The sequence below is a fragment of the Anopheles nili genome, chromosome X (genome assembly GCF_943737925.1).
Source record: "Anopheles nili chromosome X, idAnoNiliSN_F5_01, whole genome shotgun sequence".
Lineage (NCBI taxonomy): Eukaryota > Metazoa > Arthropoda > Insecta > Diptera > Culicidae > Anopheles > Anopheles nili.
This window is the reverse complement of record NC_071293.1, coordinates 7719062-7739130: the sequence shown is the minus strand read 5'-3', so window position 1 is coordinate 7739130 and position 20069 is coordinate 7719062. Positions and strand designations below refer to the sequence as shown.

General features: G+C 46.5%; 2 protein-coding genes across 2 annotated transcripts; both read left to right on the top strand.

Annotated features, from left to right (window-relative positions):
- The first annotated feature begins 5898 nt into the window (after window positions 1-5898).
- LOC128728753 (cystathionine beta-synthase-like protein) lies at window positions 5899-9482 on the top strand. Its single transcript, XM_053822397.1, has 6 exons — window positions 5899-6086; window positions 7548-7654; window positions 7878-8778; window positions 8851-8985; window positions 9054-9265; window positions 9326-9482. The coding sequence occupies exons 1-6, from the start codon at window positions 5899-5901 to the stop codon at window positions 9448-9450; spliced, it is 1668 nt and encodes a 555-aa protein (XP_053678372.1). The 3' UTR covers window positions 9451-9482.
- A 1614-nt stretch (window positions 9483-11096) lies between these two features.
- On the top strand, window positions 11097-17485 carry LOC128728752 (AP-3 complex subunit delta). The gene is made up of 10 exons (XM_053822396.1): window positions 11097-11213; window positions 11377-11742; window positions 11822-12091; window positions 12641-12714; window positions 13548-13696; window positions 13776-15034; window positions 15097-15268; window positions 15339-15506; window positions 15578-15707; window positions 15785-17485. Exons 1-10 carry the CDS (start codon window positions 11118-11120, stop codon window positions 16323-16325), a joined length of 3225 nt encoding a protein of 1074 aa, XP_053678371.1. The 5' UTR covers window positions 11097-11117; the 3' UTR covers window positions 16326-17485.
- The last annotated feature ends 2584 nt before the right edge of the window (window positions 17486-20069 follow it).

Genomic DNA, 20069 nt, shown 5'->3' with positions numbered 1-20069 from the left:
CTGTTGCCGCTGGTTTTTTTCAGTTCTGTTCTGTGTCGTTTGGTTTTTGTTCACCAGCCCGATGCAGGGGACCGATATTTGTGCCAAAGCACACGCAAACGTGTCGGTACATGTCGGTGCCACTTGGGTTTTCCTGCTTTGTTACCGGCTTTCGCACCGGATTTTAGAAGAACGAGGCGAAGATGGTTTCCAAGGAAAAACCGTTGCAACGATGCTGTAGGCCCAGACGCAGGCCGTTAACCCTTGAAGGATGTGGTAGAGATTTTATGTCTCCGTTGAATATATTTAAATTGGAAATAATTTTGGTGATTTATTTCAAATCGTTCTTTTTCTCCTTAGAGTACTAATACTATCAAAATATTGATGTGTGATTTAGTGGAATGCATGCAACCCATGCAATCCACTGATAACACATAAGGGTTTAGCGCTTGATGACGGTGCGGTTATTGGCTAGTTATACACGTGAATTCCATCTGATGCAATTAACACCAACCAAAACATCAAAATTTCGGTTTCAAGCGTCCGAATGCCGGATTTCTTTTCTTTGTAAATGCCATTTATTGTTCATATTTTTTAGAGCTTATTTTAATTATCCACCTAATTTTATTTGAAGGGTTCATTTCAATAAAAGAAGCAATCGTTCATAAAATTTAAACAACTCTACAATACATTTTGGTTAGATAAAGCAATATGTTTAACGATTTAGTGATCCAAAATATTAAGTGTTCCAGACATTCTGTAGTATCTAAATCGGCGATATGCACTCGTTTTCCGGTACCCGTCGCAGTGTGTACGCCGCCAATCGAAACTGAGCGCGAATTCAAACGAGGGAAAAATGGATGAATCACCTAAGCAACTTTCGCGTCTGAGAAGCGTGTTCATAAAAGCACGGCATCCGTCTGTTCGTGCACTTATTTCACCACCAACAGCAACCGAGCACGGAGTGGATGTCTGGCGTTAGCTGCTGCAAGATCATTCCCGGTAATAGTCCTCCCGGAACATCATCGATACCCCGTGTGAAGTGCTAGTTTTTTCTTTAAATCATCCCAGCTGGCTCATTCCAGCCGTTGTACGTGCGTGATAGTGTGATAAGTGACGTTTCGGTGTAAAAACGTAAAGCAAACTGCCAAGTAACGCTGCCGGCGATGGTTTATCCCCTCTGTCGAAACAAGTGCATTTGTATAAAATCTTGTCGACAGAGAGATGAATCAAAATCTGCAGCTCAAGCATCAACAGAAACGCCGGTTACATTTCGCAATGTGATCGCGCCCGAACACGTGCCGTTGCAGTGGAAACACGTTCGTGCAGGTTTATCCCCCCCACCAGGTTCGCTTGTGATCGCGAAAATCGTGTCCTCTTCGAGGGTTTTTAACCGCCACCAGACCGCGTACGTGAGGAGGAGTTTTCTTCCACGGGAAAACTGCACCAAATTGCGGAAAAAACCCCCCCACGCGAGCGCGGGTTTAATCATAAACAAAAGATTGCGTCATGCGTCACCCGTTCCATGACGTGTGATTGAGCGGAAATTCCGAGAATAAACGATTATTCACCTCACCACAGTGACTCGCGTGTGGTTACTCATCGAATGACCCCTACATTAGGGGTGGGGTGAAAGGGTTCTGAAGGCTCCTCCAAACCCGGCAACTTTGTCAATTCATCGATCAGCAACCTTTCTCATCAATAAACGTGGCTAGCTGCGAGCAAACAGCTGATTGCCTTTGGGCGCTTTCTTCCCACACCACGTGGTTGCATTGTGTTGCAGGAACGACATGATGCTGCAGGCTGCCTCTTGTGTGTATGTATGAGTGTGTGTGTGTCGTTATATCTTCTGGAAGCCTTCTCCAAGATGTTGGATGTGTGGGGATGTGCCAAAATATAAAAAACGCGTTCATTTAGCCCTCTTGCGTGCTCGTGAATTGAATTTTTGAGGCAAATTGCGTAGCTCTACGCATACTTGGAAGCGTTTGTTGTGACGTTTTCACTCCCCTTTTTGTTTTTTTTTTGGCTGATGAAATCGCTCTTCCAAACGGTGTCATTGTTCGAATCAACCGTTTCTCGCGTATTCGTGTTATTTCTTGTTCAAAGTGCGCCTCTCGAAGACACTTTTCCTTTGAAATTGCGCAAGCGTACTGTTCGGTCTTGTTTCGCGCTGTTTTTTGAAGCTTTCAAAGCTTGCCGCTTGCGCAATGTTCATTCTTGATGAACTTGATGAAGGCATCAACCCGATCAAACGTGTTAGAACGTGTCATATCTCGAGAACGAAACTCGGGATCTTCTTTTCGTGTTCGCTGCACATCCATTAAAAATTAAATTTATTTTCATTTTGAATAAACATTCCCCACATTTGAAGAAAAAACCAAAACCGTTTTGTATTTTTCATTAACAGAGATTTCATCCATGAAGGAAACGTTTATTATTGCGATTTGATGCCATTTTTTTATTTGATAAATACAATTTTGTAGTTCAGGCATTTCTGCTTGCGTATGGTTTTGCAATCACTTACCTGGTAAAAGCCAGTTAACAGTTACGAGTAAAACCAAGGAAAATTTCGCAGTTATTGACGCACTTATATGTGCTTGTATTGTCTATATTTGGTTATTAATTTTGTTATTGGCCTTATTTTTGTTTATTTAGTATTAAAATTCAATATCCCGGCAACTCAATTTCCCACGACGTTGCATACTGCTATTAAAAATGCACTCCGCCTTGCAGCAGATTAAGAAGAGCTAGTATGCGGATGTTGCATCAGCCAGGAAGCCTGGATTTTCCCATGCACTGGATGATTGGATGCATTCCATGTGCGTAAGAGCCGTTACGGTTTTCAAAGAAAAGACTAACCCAAGCGCATTCTACGTGACCTAGAGCATGGAGCATTAAATTCGTATTCGGAAAACCCCGCATTTACAACGTCATATTTACGAATCGTGTGCATTCTAGAAATGCCATAAACTCGCTCAGCTGAACCATGAGTAATGGTTGCGTTGTTTGTTAGCTTGCATTTGCGAACTGCTTGCCCAACAGGCCGTTATCAATCGATGCCGGCTAACGGAAGCTCCTGTCGAGCTCGTAAAGGCTTATCAGCTTCGTCGCGGCATCCTTGGGAGAACGCAAGACCCTTTGGAACATCAACCGCAACCACTTCCGTTGTGGGTTGAACCGAGCTGATTTTATGGAAAGTGTCTTTTTTGTTCTCAATAATGATTACTTAGTTCCCGGTAGATGGCGGCTTGTCATAGCTCATAAATATTGAGGGCTATTGGCGTCATTTGAAATCAATGACGCACTCAACACTCGAGATTGCTAGGAGAGTGAATGAATTGTGCACTTTAAATCGTTCGGGTGGGAAATATACATCACCAAGTTTATTGCTTTTCCCGGTTCCATGTTAACGGTTGTTTAATGCTTTGAGTCATCGGGTCAGTGACAATTTTATTCTTGCGAAAATTGCAATAAGATAATCCTGGGCGATAGAGAATTATTTAATGCATCATTGCATCATGGTTTTTATAGCCTGCACCAACACCGCACTGACCTACCGTGGTGTGAGCGTGTGCAACGAAAAACAGATCAAAAATTGAGCAAGTGTGCATTTCCATTTTTTCGCACCACCAGCTTGTGGTTTGTTCAGCATGACTAAGCCGGAAATGTGGTGCCATGATTGGGCAAGACACGGCTCGTGTACCTTATCATCGAACACCGAACGATACCACGAGTTGGCCCTTGCCGGCCATCTGTGGCGTTCCAGCTCTAGGTTGGGTCACTCCACCGAAGCGACGTTCAAATTAAGCAATTAAACATCATGCCATTTCCTGATACCAAACAGCTAGTAATGAAGGGGAGCACATTTTAGCGTACCCAAAATGCTATATTATGTCGAAGATCGAACGACGAACGCCACGTCATTTTCACTTTCTACTTCTCTGCTCCTTTGGATACCGGTGATGATTCAGCGATGTCCAAATGCCTCTAAGGGGAGGTCGGCCAGCATGCGAATGAACCCCCAATAGGGCGCACAATTGCCGCCATTCGACGAATGAACGCCGTGACGCGCGTTCATCCGGTATCACTCGCACCTGATTTATTTGCACGCGCGCGACGATACGTCATCACCGGAGCGGTTGTTTTTTTGTTTTGGCAGAAAAGTGATAACGCGATAACGCGTCATGTTGCTGGGCTGAGCTGCAGCAGCACCCATACACCTGCACTATCAGCCCGGTTAACTCGTTCAACTCGTTCTTCTCTGGTCCGCAAACGCGTGTGAGATCGTTATAACAGATCGTTCTTTTACAAGACCCACTAATAGGTAAAATTAAAATCATTTGACAGTTGGACGAGCGAAGAGTCAACGTAATCGAACTACTACAATTGCGTCAGACAAATTAAGCGCGGTCGTTCACACCGGCGGGTTCCACAGCAGCTCATGTAAACGATTGAGCGTTCCAATCGCGGAACAAAACCGCAGTCAACACTAAACGTCACACTGTGCGGTTGGGATAGCATTGTGGCTTATCAGAAACAATGCGGTTCGGCGATAAGATCCATCGAAGGGACGTTTTCATGGGAAAATCACGAGCACTGCGATGCTGGGCGCAATTGGGGGTGAAAGTATGCAAAGAAACCGTATGGTAAATATGGTAAGAGAATGCATAAGAGTAACAGTATGGGGAAACGAAGCGTGGAGAACGAAGATGTGATGAATGACGATGGAAAGGATGGAACGAAGAATGCGCTCAATGCAGCTTGCCAAATTGAGGCAGGACCTTCCTGTTACAGGTTCACCAGTATGATGTTAAAGGGTAGATTTAAAAGTGTCGAACCCAATGCTAATTTCTTCATATCACAACACAAAGGATAGTTCAGACTTTTTGAATTGTTTGATGTCTCACTGTTCTCCCATAGATGGCGCTGTTGGTTTTTATTTTAGAACAAATGGTTCCTCATTTTTCTAGCTTTAATCTAATAGATGAAGAAACGAAGCAAATAAAGATTAAAGATTCATTTTATGGGATTTTTTAAATGCTGTGTATGAGATGAAAGAAATATCCTAACTAGATCCACCAGCGTAACATTAAATTACATTAAAAATAAAATTACAGTAAAATTATTTGCATTAATTAAAACTCGACAATGTGACGAACAGGACATGCTTTAAAGCAACAGACACCTAATGTTTGAAAAATAAACATCCGAAGTGAAGTACTTTTCAGGCAACCCTTCGCTTTGGTGATGCTGCTACACGTCTGGTAGCGGGTAATTAGAGCCCAACTGATGATAACTTCCCAAACCAGCTCCATAGCAACCACAAATGGTGTTGGTGATGGAAATCGCGTGTACATCGCCGGTCAGTTATCACCTAACCACAGCCACCGTAAACTGACCACATGTCATTTCCTGACCCAACTCCGTTAACTGGTGGTGATGATGGTGATCACTGCCCTACTGATCGTCCAATTTAGTCGCGAAATCATACCGCATAGATCTCCCGTTTGGAGGCTGGTCTAAGAGGGCTTGTGGCGAGGAAAGAGCTGACCACCAACACTGGCACAAAACCGCGCACCCACACGCATGCAGCAGCGAGTTTCCTCTGACGGTTTAAAGGCCCTAGAACTGTGAGAGGCTCGCGTCATTTGACTGCTGGCCAAGAGCTTGAGCAGAGTGCGTTTCCTGGTGCTTCCTAAGCGGTGGTGGTGTCTTTTGTTTGCCTTCTTTTTGTCCTTTTTAAACCGCGTGTGCCAAGCAATCCCCTCGATATACCTGAGCCTGAGTGGGTAGTGTGCGTGTGACAACCGGTGCATCCTTTTTTGTGCATCCTTTCTTGTGCATCCGATTGTGGGTGTAGCGTGTTCGAGAGAGAGAGAGAGAAAAAGAAGCATTTTTCAATCAACCATCTGCAGAAAAATGACCAGCACTGGTAGCCATCGGAATTGCCCCATGCATGGGAACTTGGCGGTGGGATCCAAACAGAAGCCCACCCCAGAACAGGACTCGCAGGATGTGATGGCGAACTTTATTCGGCCCGATCAACCGTCTCGGTGCACCTGGCCGGATGCTACGGCGAAACCGAACCCACATAACCATTTGCCGCTGTAAGTATGCACAGATACAGCGAGACAACTTACCTTTATTGTGTTTGATCCTTGTAAACTATTTCGAAGTGTTCGAAACTACTTCCTCTCCATTGAATTGTGCAAGTTGATTTTCGCAACTCAAATAATTAAATGAACATTTAAAACTGGAATTACGACAGCGATTATACGTTCGTTAGCGTTTACATATTCAATAAATGGTGTCATTTATTATTACTTTACTCAAAATTGAACCCTATAGTACGTGATTTAATGTCATATTTTTATCTTGATTTTTATGTCACATGTACTATTATCTATTTTTCAAAAAAATATTTTTGATAAATCTCAAATTCTCAATACAGCCTGGCCGTTCCTAAATAAATAATAATAATAATAATAAATCTCAAATTAAAGTTGACAGTATTCAATGTTTCGTAGCAAACTTGTTGAAATATCATTTTAACTGAACATCATGGAATGTATGTTCCAATATCGCTTCAAAAACTACTGATTACATTTATTCCGCACGAGATAAGTAGCAAAAAAATAACAAGAAACGTTTGACTAAAACAAATAATTTACGCGAAAAAAACAGAACCCAACTTGCGTCAACTAGAAACAGAGTTCAGATAGTGTTGCCGGTACACCGTCGAGAAATGGCAACCGCCGTAGACACGCTCAAAGCCGGTAGAGCTCGTGTCGGGACCTCGCAGGGTCAGGGATCATGGTCGAGTCCCGCCTCGTTATGCTACACGTGGTACCGACTCTGTTACCACTCCTGAAAGGGAGCCACGCTTCCTCTGCCTTCTTTGTTACGCAAATATTTTACTAAAAAAATCATACGAGCCGTCGGCAGTTTTTGATTACACCTAACTATGGTTCACTGGCGGACACGGGTGAGCCGGAACTGATAGTCAAAACAGAAGCGCAATGTACGTTATGCTCTACCGAGCAGATCCGTAGGTGTATGATAACGTATGAAAAATATCTTCTAGCATGAAATTCATCCAAAGCAATTATTTTTGCGGTATTGTACAACGTTCGTGAGTTGTCACAAATTTGGCGCCAAATGGATAGCATATTTTGAATTGTTCCGTCATGTTTGTTGGCGAAACGTCATAGTTCTCCCGACCACGTGCGTCGTTTTGAAACGTTCTAAAACAACAAACACATGCGCTTGGCTTAGCCACCCCGCAGAGATGGGCGTGTTACGGTAACGGTTCACGCCTGTGGCCTAGGTCTTGGCGATAATGTTGTGATCCCTCCTTAGCAGCTCGTAATGAGGGGTCATTCGCTGCCTGTTTCTGACGGTATTGAGCGACACTGCGGTTGTTTGTCTGATCGACCACACCACATTCAAGTCAAGTAGCAATAATGATAATTTCATGCGGTAATTCCCGGGTAATTCAGTGTCAGGGTTTTGTTTTGGTGAACCGATCGTTGGTTAACCCTTTGGTGTTATGTTCGTTATACTTTTAGCACTCCCAAGCCGGACATACTGCCCACGATTTTGGAAGCCGTCGGAGGAACGCCGCTAGTGAAACTTAACAAAATTCCTCAATCTTTCGGCCTGAAATGCAATGTCTGTAAGTATTAGCCAGATGAAGAGTTCGTTTGGTAAAATCATCGAAAAAGATCGTCTCAACATCATGTTGATTTTAATATCATGCCCATTTGAACATTTTATACGTGCACGATGTCTCTGATGTCTAAGAGTTGATTTTGATATCCTTCGATTTTTGAGTATATCACTCTAAAGATCCTCTTAAACATAACTGGTAAATTTAGTAATATGACGACCTGTTCCAGATGCCAAGTGTGAGTTTCTCAACCCAGGTGGTTCGGTCAAGGATCGAATTGGCGTACGAATGGTTCTGGAGGCGGAACGTGACGGATTGCTCAAACCGGGTTGCACCATCATCGAACCAACATCTGGCAACACCGGCATCGGGTTAGCAATGGCCGCGGCTGCCAAGGGTTACCGCTGTCTGATCGTGATGCCTGAGAAGATGTCGAACGAGAAGGTGGACACCCTCAAGGCTCTCGGTGCTGAGGTGATCCGAACACCGACTGAGGCTGCCTTCGACTCACCTGAGGGCCTGATTGCGGTGTCGCAACGTCTGCAACGTTCCATCCCGGATTCGGTCATACTTGACCAATACCGGAACGCCGGTAACCCTCTAGCTCACTACGACGGAACTGGTGCTGAGATTGTGCAGCAACTCGAGGGTCGTGTGGATATGGTCGTGATTGGTACCGGAACGGGTGGTACCATGACCGGAATTGGGCGTAAGATCCGAGAGGCTTGTCCAAGCTGTAAGGTGATCGCTGCTGATCCAGAAGGATCGATCCTGGCTGAACCGGAAGAGCTTAACCGGTCGGAAGTGAGCTTCTACGAGGTTGAAGGTGTTGGATACGACTTTCTGCCAACCGTGTTGGACCGCACTGTGGTCGATCGGTGGTATAAGTTCAATGATCGTCAGGCTCTGCCACTTGCACGACGTCTCATCCGGGATGAAGGGTTACTGTGTGGAGGCAGCAGTGGAGGTAATTTGTATGTTGCTCTTGAAGCCGCCAAGGAGCTCGGTGAGGGTCAGAATTGCGTCGTTATTCTGCCAGACAACATCCGCAACTACCTGACGAAGTTCGTGTCAGACAATTGGATGGAGGCGCGTTACTTCAAGGAATCGGAGAACTGTCATAATCAAACGTGAGTCGGCTCGAGGAAATTTTCTATCTTGAAGAACTACAAACACCAAAACCTTTATTACTTGACCAACAGTTGGTGGGACGAAAAGGTCAGCTCTTTGCCCCTGGAGTCGTTGATTACCGTGCGAGATGACGTACCGATCAGTGAAGCTATTGCGACGATGAAGCAGAACAACCGATCACACCTCCCGGTGGTGGATGAGAATGGGTAAGTTCATTCTTGTTTGGTAAGGACCACGATAAGGCTGGTTAACTGACATTCACTTCGTTATTCAGGGTCGTCAAAGGAGTCGTTCACCTGCCGAATCTTTTGAGCAAACTGTTGAATCGTTTAGCGAAACCCACCGACCTGGTACGTCGTGCCATCTTCAAGCAGTTTGTTAAGATCGACCACGAGGAGTGTGTGGGTCGTGCGTCTCGCATTTTGGAGAAAGATAGCTTCCTGATGGTTACTCGCAAGGAATTGTCTGGTAAGCTGCCAGCGCTGGGTGAAAATAGCAATAGATTTTCAAACCGGTAACTTTTGCTTTCAGATGGAGTTGCGAAAGAAAAAATCGTGGGAATACTCACACAAGGCGCTCTGTTCGACTATGTTGCAGCACAGGCTAGTACTGTTACAAACGGAAACAGCAACACCAACGGAAACGGTGACACTAATGGCAGTACGAACTAAGGGATTAGCCTTAATTGTGACGAACCACGAAAAAATGTGGAAAAATGACAACACCTACCTTTGAATCTGAGTGTTTTTATATGTTAGAAGATATATAAATAAAATGATATTATGCTGCGAAATATATCTATGCAAAACATTTCGCAAAAAGCAGCATGAAAGTGATGTTTTCTCGATAACCGGATTTTAAATTTTAAATTCATCCTTCTTTTGATTGTTTTAACATTGCTCTTCTTCGATTTGCTAGCCATATTCTTATTCATTTTCAAAAGATCATGGCATGCTACAAATAAAAAATTAATGTCATTTTCATCTGTTGGTTAATGTTTATGTTTTTAGCTCTTATCGTTTCGTCATTTGCACTTGACAGTAAAGGGTGATAAACTTGCTAAAACCAGAAATTAAAAATCGCTGTTTCGATAAATTATATGATGCTTTTAAATAAATTCTATTTATCCTTAAAACTCGTTGTGTGCACACAAAAAATCACATTTCTATGCCCTGTTAAACCGCAAAACGCTCCGAATAAGCAGAGCATAATCGCACATTTTAACCGTGCATACATACATGTGCACGTGCATCAGGGAGCATACAAATCAGCACGGGAAAAAAAGTGTATGTACAATAAATGCACGAGGCAGCTGCTCTGACAAATGCAAGCTGCCCCATCATTCGCCATGCCGCCAAATAATCGACCAATGTGACAGCTCTCGCCAACATATGTTGAAAGAAAGCAAGGATGACTTTCCTTTATTATGCACAGTGGTGTGCGCACACACACATACGCGCACGCGAGCGCACTTGCCATTCCAACACCGTTCGGAATTTGCAGCAGCAGCGTTTTTTTTCATCGATTCCTCGTGCTCGTGTTCGTCGACGTCGAGTGCAGCCAACCAAAGACGTACGTCTTCGCTCTCTCGCTCACACGCCCGCGTGCGCTCCGTGCGGTCGGCCGCAGCCCGTATCGACGTGGATGAGGGCTCACTCTCTCTCTCTCTCTCTCGCTCGCACCAGCGGGCTCACGAGCAGGGGAAAAAATCGACCAAAGCCGCCGTCGATTTGACAGATCATCATTTCCGTGGCGTCGAGCGAATGTTTATCGGTACACAACGAAAAGTCGCTGGCAGCCACGGGCTCCGTTTTCCAGCTTGTGCATATCCACGGTCCATAACACGCTCGTCCTTGGGAACGCAGGTGTCCTGGTGTCCCTTGGAACGCTACTCCATCGGCCAGGTGAGCTAAATACCGTGCAAGGACCTTATCGTGTTGCGGTGGGTTTTGCTTTTCCACCGTCGCTGCGGCTGTGTGCGTGCGTGCGTGCGTGGGCGAGTTTATTCACCGCCGTCAGCAGGAGCGTGCTGTGAAAGCGGAAGAAAGCGACAAGGGAAGCCGTGTGTGGGAAGCGTGTGTGTGTGTGTGTGTGTGACCCTCGGAAAACCGGCCCTCGGAACCGGACAATGCCACGCTGGTACGCCCGGTGACGCGGACACGCTCTGAGCTGGCACCCTGGCAAGCAAAAGTGACCCTTTTTCGGGCTAACCCGCGCCAACACAATCAACCGCCAAACGGCCGCGCCCCCTCAACCCGGTTCCTCACCACCACAACCACCCCCACCCCATCAAACTGACCCATCCGCGAGCCGGCGAGGGCTGCCACCGGTTACCGCGATGGCGCTGAAAATGGTCAAGGGCAACCTGGAGCGGATGTTCGACAAAAACCTCACCGATCTGGTGCGCGGCATTCGGAACAACAAAGATAACGAGGTAAGTGATGCGGATCCGGGGCCGATTTTTCTGGACCCATGCCCCGGACGCACTCGTAACCGAATCGCCAGCCGGGATGGAGCTGCTCGGAGTGGCCTCCCCGGCGCTGCGGAAGCTGCTGTGTCGTGCCGATCGGCGTTACTTCATTTCCGACCCGTTTCAGGCCCGGTACATCGCGCAGTGCATCGAAGAGATCAAGCAGGAGCTGCGACAGGACAATATCAACGTGAAGAGCAACGCGGTCGCGAAGCTGACCTACCTGCAGATGTGCGGCTACGACATCTCGTGGGCCGGCTTCAACATCATCGAGGTGATGAGCTCGAACCGGTTCACGTGCAAGCGGATCGGGTACCTCGCCGCGAGCCAATGCTTTCATCCGGACAGCGAGCTGCTGATGCTGACGACGAACATGATCCGGAAGGATCTCAGCTCGACAAACCAGTACGATGCCGGCGTGGCGCTGTCCGGCTTGAGTTGCTTCATCTCGGCGGATTTGTCGCGGGATCTCGCGAACGACATCATGACGCTGGTAAATGGGCGTGTGATTTCCGTGTGCCGTGTGATTGACACGCATGGATGTAACGTTTTCTGACGCTTCCCACCGGCAGATGAGCTCCACGAAGCCGTACCTGCGCATGAAGGCTGTCCTGATGATGTACAAAGTGTTCCTGCGATACCCGGAAGCGCTCCGGCCGGCGTTCCCGAAGCTGAAGGAGAAGCTGGAGGATCCGGATCCGAGTGTCCAGTCGGCGGCGGTTAACGTGATCTGCGAGCTGGCACGGAAGAACCCCAAAAACTACCTTTCGTTGGCGCCTATCTTCTTTAAGCTTATGACCACGTCCACCAACAACTGGATGTTGATCAAGATCATCAAGCTGGTGAGTGGTGGGGACGGATTTGGGAGGGTTTTTAGGGTTTAGTCCGCAAGGGTGGGAGGGGGCTTCTTACGGACATTTGTTTCACGTTTCACGTTCGTTTTCACCACAGTTTGCCAGCCTGACCGCTATCGAGCCGGCGTTGGGCAAGAAACTGACGCATCCACTGATCGAGCTCATTTCCAGGTTCGCTCTTTTTTTGCGTTAACTCAAACACACACACACGCGCGCTGCTCGAGGACGCTTCCCGTAGGATGTTGGTGCTCCCGTGCTTCCGCTTGCTCGATCGTCACACGCCGGATGAGACGCCGGTTGGCGTTAATCGCGTTTCGTTTCCCCGTGGGGCGTTATCAAAAAAACCAAACCCCATAAAGCGTGTCTTTTTCGATTGGGTTTAGGGCTAATCGTGCGGTTGAGAAACTGGCTCAACGCTCAGGGAAACATGCCCCAATGCCTGCGTAGTCGCGCCGTCACATTAAGTGGGGAAGAGGTTTTGCCATTTTCTTGCCGCTAAAATCGAGTTTCTTTTCTTTCGTTTCTGTTTACTTCCAGTTTGGTGCTTTAACTCCGCTAGAACCCCGATTAGGCAAAAAGCTAATTGAACCGTTGACCAATTTAATCCATAGGCAAGTTCAATGATGTATCTTTATATCCTTCCACCCCCAGCTAGTACTGCTTCCAAGGCGTAGGCCGCTCATCGATTGGACGTAATATGTTGAGGGGCACGTTTTTTAAGTAACTATGGAGCTAGATCGAGTGTGGAATTGACTTCTGAGTATAGAGGTCTCTTTAATTAACCCGTAATTGTAGCCAATTAGCGTGCAGCAAATTCAATATTGGTTAGGGAATTCCTTCTAAGTCGTTTTATTTTGCCTACGTGTAGTATTGGACTCCTTCATGAGGTATTGAGAGATTAAAGTGATCCTTACCCAGTAGAGTGCTGGTATTAATTCTAGATTAGATCAGATGGTTAGCAACTATTGTGTGAATTACTATAAATTTATTATAGTTTCACATGAGCTTATGAAGGCTTCTATAGAAGTTACATTTTTAAATATAAGATAATCAAATTATAATATCATAAGAGTTCGAAACGCTAGAACAACTAGGAGTGAAATTAAGTACATTGCCGTAACGTTAATTGAGCTATAGTACTTAGGGTTGAAAGCCTTAAAGCAAGTTTTATTTTGAGAATTGAATGTAGTGAATCTTGTATTCCAACATCAGAAGAAATACCATAACTAAAAACAAACCCCTCTCGATGATCAAGAACAGGAAGAAAGTGCTGCATAAAAGAAGAATTAAAAAACGTTCCAAGCTGTATGAGCGGTCAACGTTAACACCCGTAGAATGAAGCCATTAAGCCGTTTGCTAGTGGGTGCTTTGTAGCGCTAACGAGCCCATCCTAGCAGAAGTTCGACAAGCGGTTGCTTACACTTTTTTGCTTTCCATTCTCCAGCACCTCGGCTATGAGTCTGCTGTACGAATGCATCAACACCGTGATCGCGGTGCTAATCAGCATCAGCAGCGGCATGCCTAACCATAGCGCTTCCATACAGCTGTGCGTGCAGAAGCTGCGCATCCTGATCGAGGATTCAGATCAGAACCGTAAGTAGTTTCGCCTGCTAAGTAGACGAAAACGAACCGATCCCTCACGACACTTTCTTGTCACTTCATCTCATCGCAGTGAAATACCTCGGTCTGTTAGCGATGTCGAAGATCCTGAAGACGCACCCGAAGAGCGTGCAGACACACAAGGACCTGATTCTGGCGTGTCTGGACGATAAGGACGAATCGATTCGGCTGCGAGCGCTCGATCTGCTGTACGGTATGGTCTCGAAGAAGAACCTGATGGAGATCGTACGCCGCCTGCTCGGGCATATGGAACGAGCTGAGGGTTCGTCGTATCGTGATGAGCTACTTTACAAAGTGATTGAGATCTGCTCACAGGGCTCGTACCAGTACGTGACCAACTTCGAGTGGTACCTCACGGTGTTGGTTGAGTTGATTCTGCTCGAATCGGGCTCACGACACGGTCGGTTGATTGCGGCCCAGCTGCTGGATGTGGCGATCCGTGTCCAAGCCGTGCGGGTGTTTGCCGTTAACGAAATGGCGTCCCTGTTGGAGACATACCCGGTGACGGCTTCCCCAAATGGTACGATGCAGGAGGTGTTGTATGCGGCCGCCTGGATCGTGGGTGAGTTCGCTGCCCATTTGGATGGCCCCGAGCGGACACTCGGCGTGCTGCTGCAACCAAAACCGGTCGCAGGCCACATCCAGGCGGTGTACGTGCAGAACGCGTTGAAGCTGTTCGCCTACCTGATCGGGGAAGCCGTTGGCCAGCGGGACGCACCCGCCATCGATCGGCATTGTCAGGGGTTACACGCGGGGTTGCGCGGGTTCCTCAGTTCCGCCGATATCGAGGTGCAGGAACGGGCCAGCTCCGTGTTCTTCCTGGTGCAGCTGCTCAGGGACTCGTTGGGTGCAGAATCGGACGCAAAACCCGACGGTGGGTTGGTCGAACTCACGCCGGATGTTTCCGGCTCGCTACCGGGTGAAGGTGAACCAGATACGGAACCCGGCAATACCGCTTCCGCTACGTCAGGTGCGTACGCCCGTGTCGCGTGGGATGAAATCGAGCAGATTGCGGCTGACATGAAGGAGCTGTTTGCGTGCGAGCTGAACCCGGTTGCACCGAAAGCACAGCGGAAGGTGCAGCTACCGGAAGAGCTCGATCTGGATGAGTGGATTAACCAACCGCCACCATCCGCTTCGGGGAGCAGTGCCGATGGGTCGAGTGATGACGATAAGTTTCCGCTCTTTTTGGCTTCCGAATCCGGTGGCCGAGGTGGCACTGGTGAACGGGAGACGAATGGTGGCGGTGGTGGTGGAGGAGGCTCGCGATCGTACAAGCGGATCGAGTACACGCAGGAAGAGCTCGATAAGGTGAGGTTATGATAACGCACCTTGCTGGACGGCTCTTATCCGTGTTCTTTCATCTCCCACAGATGCGAAAAGCGCGCTTGCTGGAGCAAACGAACAATCCCAATTATCTGAAACCGGCCAAAACGAAGACATCGACCGGAAACGCCGAGTATCACCAACCAGCTGGTTCACTCGATGGTTACGACGACATTCCGATTGCCGAGATAGCGCTCGAGGTACCGCTGCAGATACATTGTACGTATCCCCTCGATCCTTTGTGGACAGCAACGTCTTCACGTACTAACGGTTCCTTTTTCGTTTGCAGCCACGAAACGCTCCGATAAGTATCTCCTGGACACCGACCGATCTGGGCGGGTGTTCGTCGCGAAGGGAACTGGCCGTAAGGGGAAGGGCGAAAAAGGTGGCAAGAAATCGAAACGTCACGGCAAGAAAAGCAAGCGATACTCGGAAGAGTCTGATTCGGAAAGCGATGGTAATGCCGGAGGAGGGTGAATAAACGTAGCCACGGGGTTTGTTAATCTCCTTTTTGCCATATCTCTTCAGATCCAAAACCACTGCACGTGGTGAACACGGTGATTGAGTTGCCTGAGGGTGCGATTTTGTCGGATACCGAGGACAAGAACAACGCCGACCCGAATGATCCCCACCGGGCGCTGGATATCGATCTGGATGCGTAAGTCCGCTTCCAATTCGTGTTTCAATTCTAGCGTGTCGTGTTAATCGTCCTGATCGATTTTCTAACCTACACAGCCCGATGGAGGACAGCTACCGTGGGGAAATGAAGCGAAAACCTGTAGCTAGCGCGGGTTTGGCCACTCGCGAGGATCCGGTCACTCAAGCACCGACTTCCGGTGCGTTGGTGGAAGCTCCCCAGCATCGTCGGCACCATCACCGGACGGAGAAACACTCGAAGGGTGAAACCCGCCCGGATGTGCCGCTCGGCGAGGACAAACCGAAGCGAAAGAAGACGTCCAAGAGTGGCAAGAAGCACACACCGAAGCGAGAACAGGGCGGAGACGACGCCATGATGCTTTTGATCGACGAACCAAGCCCGCAGAAGGGCACTGGAGGCGGTCACGCGAAGGAAGGACCGTCGGGTGGTGGAGATCCCGCACCCGGCGAGAACGAAACTGCCAGTGGCCAACATCCGGATGATCAGCAGCAGAAGAGGAAGAAGCACAGCAAGAAATCGAAGCACCACCATCGAAGCAGCCGCGCACCCGAGGACACACCCAAGCACGGTTACGAGGAGGTCCTGGCGCAGTGGGGCACCAAGGATGCGATGATTTAATGTTGCCTTCATGCGCGTGCGTGCGTGTGTGTGCGTTTGCTGCCGGGATTCGTGCTCTGGAATATGGCGTGCGTCCAGTCGAGTGTGTGTCTGTGTATTTGTGTGCGTGTACGTGTGTGTGTATAGGGGGGGAATGAGCCCGACGAACAAAACCTAACCTCACAACCCGGCGCGCACAGAAGGATAATACTCTCCAGGCTCTTCCCGTGCCCGGGGTTCGTTATTGTTATGCTGCGGCTTAGGCAGACCACAACGGTGGTAAGAGAGAGATAGAGGGAGAGAGCGAGAAAGAGAGAGAGAGAGAGAGATAGGGAAAGGCAACCAAAATCCCCCCCTCCCCCCCTCTTTATCGGGTGCTGTAATTTCATAACCTAAATTAGTACGTTTTTTATGTTTCTCGCTGTTGATCTGTCGCTAACTTCCGGTTGGCAACCAAATTAGTTTAAACAAAACAAGACACACACACGCAATAGCCCCCAAGCATACTTATTAACTAATATTATTGCCATTATTGTCTGTATAACTATCGGTCATATAAATATTCCTTCCATCTCTATCGGTTGTGCGTGATTGTTATTTATTCGATTCGGTCCTATCCCCTTTCGAAGGGCTGCATATGCTGCGGTAGGATTGAGTGTGTCCATCATCTCCAAACGGGTCCTTTTGCGAGGGTGCGTTCTGTTTTGCGGCAGAATCAAAATTCGTTTCTGGATGCAATCGTAAGAGCATGAGCAAAAAACGCTGGCACTCGAACATTTTATGCAGGCAATGCTTCGTTTTAGACGGGAACGAAATTACGAAACACAACGGCAAATGGAATGGAAGCTTTCGCAATAAGAGATAAGAAGGCCCGCAACGTGACCGCGGCGTTCGTTTATGCTTGCGGTTGCAGTGGTTCGTTGCTGCGCAGGAAAACCCGAGGGGCGTTTTGCAAAAGAAAAAAACTAAAATAAACTCGTATCAAAACCTCCATCGATCCAAGTGTGGCGGGTGCTCTGTTTGATGCATTTTTCACTGCCCTCCGGGGGGGCATTAATGCGACCCCACATCCGCTTAAATGTATCTTCAAGAAAGTTAATAAAGCGTCTTTACGCGAGGCGAACGTGTTCTTGTGCGAATAACCGCGTGAAGCAACCGCACGCCCTTTTGTCCATTCGAAGCACCCGAAATTGGATTTATCGTCACTGAATGAATGAAAACGCTGGGAATGGTTCGGAAATAGGAAATAAAACGCTAACTAATGGACGTTCAATAATAATTTCAGTTTTTGTGTGTGTTTTTTTATTGATTTTTTAATGTTAGCTATTAGGTTTAAAAAAAAAGAACAAATTACAAATCTTCACAGGGTTGAATCGGATACAAGGGGTGAAATATGCACCCCTAAACAGATCGAAACAACCCCCAATCTGGTGTTTTCCGGTCCTTGTGCCACGGTTTGACTCCAATCGAATAGAGAGAAAGAGAGAGAGAGAGAGCGCGCGCGAAAAACTGCTAATCAGGATCAGAAAGAAAACTCACTTCAGCAACGGTTTTCGTGTTGGCTCGTCTGCATGCTATTAATGAGTTATTTATTTAAATTAATTTCACCCCCTCCAATAAGCCCTCTGCGCCCGTTCTTCGTTTCTACTTTCTCCAGTTCTCCGCTTTCTATCTCTCTTTCGTTTTTATCCTTTATCCAACGTAAAAAAGCCTTTTCTTTTCTTTTAATATATAACGTTCTTCTTTGCTACCTATCTACTCACGTCCCAACAAGTGCCATTTTCGAACTACTGCAAGTGGCATTTTCCTCCCGCATCTGATTTATCCAACTGCTATCCCCAACGCGTCCACACTTTTCTATCATCTCATTGTTAGTTTTCGTCTAGTTTGCTTGCATTATAACTATCGTTATTCGTATTATGCCTTTTACTGCCTGTGGTTTTAATGTGGGTGTGTTTTTTTTAAATATAGTTTGGGTGTTAGCAATCTTCGCTCGTATTGTTCCGCTTTTTTTTTGTTTCGTTGTCCGAATACAACAACTGCCTATCTTTTTTCAGAGTGTTACGGTAATAATAGTTCTTAATCATATCCCCTCCCTCTCTCCTCCCTCTTCAACAATGAATAATGTCTTTTCGGGGTTTCTTCTTTTATATTAATACGATAAGAGAGAAAGAGAGAATGAGAGGTGAGGGAGGAGCAAACAAAGTCAACTACTGCTTGCTTTGCTGCGATGCACAAAAACGAAACAAATATATATATTATTGTGCATTTTGCCACATGACTGCGAATAAAGAGAGCGTATTTTACAGTTCACAAGCTAACAGCCCGCTATAATGATAAAAAAAAGAGAAAATCAAAAAGAAGGGATTGGGGAAAAATCTCCTGATCGCTTTTCAGCCAGTCTTACACGCTGATGCACTTCGTGACGCCTTTACATTTTTGTTCAACAGCTCAAGCATTTTTGTTTCTTCCATTGGCTACATGTTACATTAAACATCGCTTAGAGTACGCGCCGTTCCAAAAAAAACTAAATATATACTTTTTTAAGTGCTCTTCCTCGGTCTCGCATCACTTCCTTGCCTCCTTGGATCAGTTCGAAAAGCGGGGTTTTCTTAACACATTAACCGCCGGCGACTGAAAAAAGATTTGACACTTTGAGTGCCACATCACCCAAAAATGGGTGATGGAAATATTTCCCAGGTCAATGTCTCCTATTTTTGAGTGACTGCAAAAACGAAATTTTTTCAAGTAATGGTATAATTTTCTGGTCCAATTTTTTCCTTCCGTACAGTATTTTTTCATGTTGCAAACATATCCGGTTCTATTTTCGCTTAGCATACGGCAAAGTAGACCGTACTTTACTATTTTTGCAGGATTGAATGTTACATGGATAAAATGTTACAAAATAATAAAAGTTTTCAAACAGTTTCACCAGAAACGTAAGCTTACGATATACTAATATCGGAATTTGCTCTTCGTAAGTGATTTTTGCAGAAATTAATACGTCAGTCTTGCGAAATTCTCAGAATGCCGCGTTTTCGCTGGCATTCAAGTGATAGTTTCAGAATCCCGCGTTTTTGCGGGGCCGGCTGTCAATGTGTTAAGGCGAAACTAGAACCCAATTAATCTCTTTTCCCCGGTGGTTGTCCTGGCGCGAATCAATTCAATCAATCGATTAATCCCATAGGGATTCCGTAGAGACGGAGTAGCAACCTGCGTATGCCCGAGTCTCCGCAAAAGGCTGCATCTAGATCCCAGGATAACGTTCCCGAATCAAATCTCACACGCACGTCGCAAATTAGGCAAGCCAGAAATCGCGGGTCCCTTAAAAGCATTATGTTTTATTGGTTAGAAAGGCCAACTACAAGCAATTGTTACTGTCTTCTGAAAAATTGTCAAAATCATCAGAATATATATATATATTTTTTACACCCTCGTCGTTAATGCATTTGATTTTAGTGAGAACTCGTCAAACAAAATCAATACTTCTTCTAACAGTTTAAGCTTCTTAGTAGCAAACACATTTAATCCACATTCCACACGATTATAAGCCGCGCTCTTTCAGTCATACATAGGTTAGCGCAAGAAAGCAAGATGGGGAATGTGGCTTGATTCAGGAATAATAAATCACTGATCTTGATGCAGCCTAAACTTAACATGTTACTAAAACGATTCCCGATTGGCGTTGGTTCAAATATATCACTCATCCTTTGCACCCTTAGGCTACAGCATTCATTTTGTTTCAGTAGGATAATAGGAGTAATA

What these genes read in the sequence shown, in the direction of transcription:
- LOC128728753 (XM_053822397.1), top strand. Translation starts at nt 5,899, where the DNA reads ATGACCAGCACTGGTAGCCATCGGAATTGCCCCATGCATGGGAACTTG. An exon ending in CCACATAACCATTTGCCGCT is followed by an intron (nt 6,087 to 7,547) that starts GTAAGTATGCAC and finishes TTATACTTTTAG; the next exon opens with CACTCCCAAGCCGGACATAC. An exon ending in CCGGTGGTGGATGAGAATGG is followed by an intron (nt 8,986 to 9,053) that starts GTAAGTTCATTC and finishes TTCGTTATTCAG; the next exon opens with GGTCGTCAAAGGAGTCGTTC.
- LOC128728752 (XM_053822396.1), top strand. Translation starts at nt 11,118, where the DNA reads ATGGCGCTGAAAATGGTCAAGGGCAACCTGGAGCGGATGTTCGACAAA. An exon ending in TTGACCAATTTAATCCATAG is followed by an intron (nt 12,715 to 13,547) that starts GCAAGTTCAATG and finishes TCCATTCTCCAG; the next exon opens with CACCTCGGCTATGAGTCTGC. An exon ending in CGAGGATTCAGATCAGAACC is followed by an intron (nt 13,697 to 13,775) that starts GTAAGTAGTTTC and finishes ATCTCATCGCAG; the next exon opens with TGAAATACCTCGGTCTGTTA.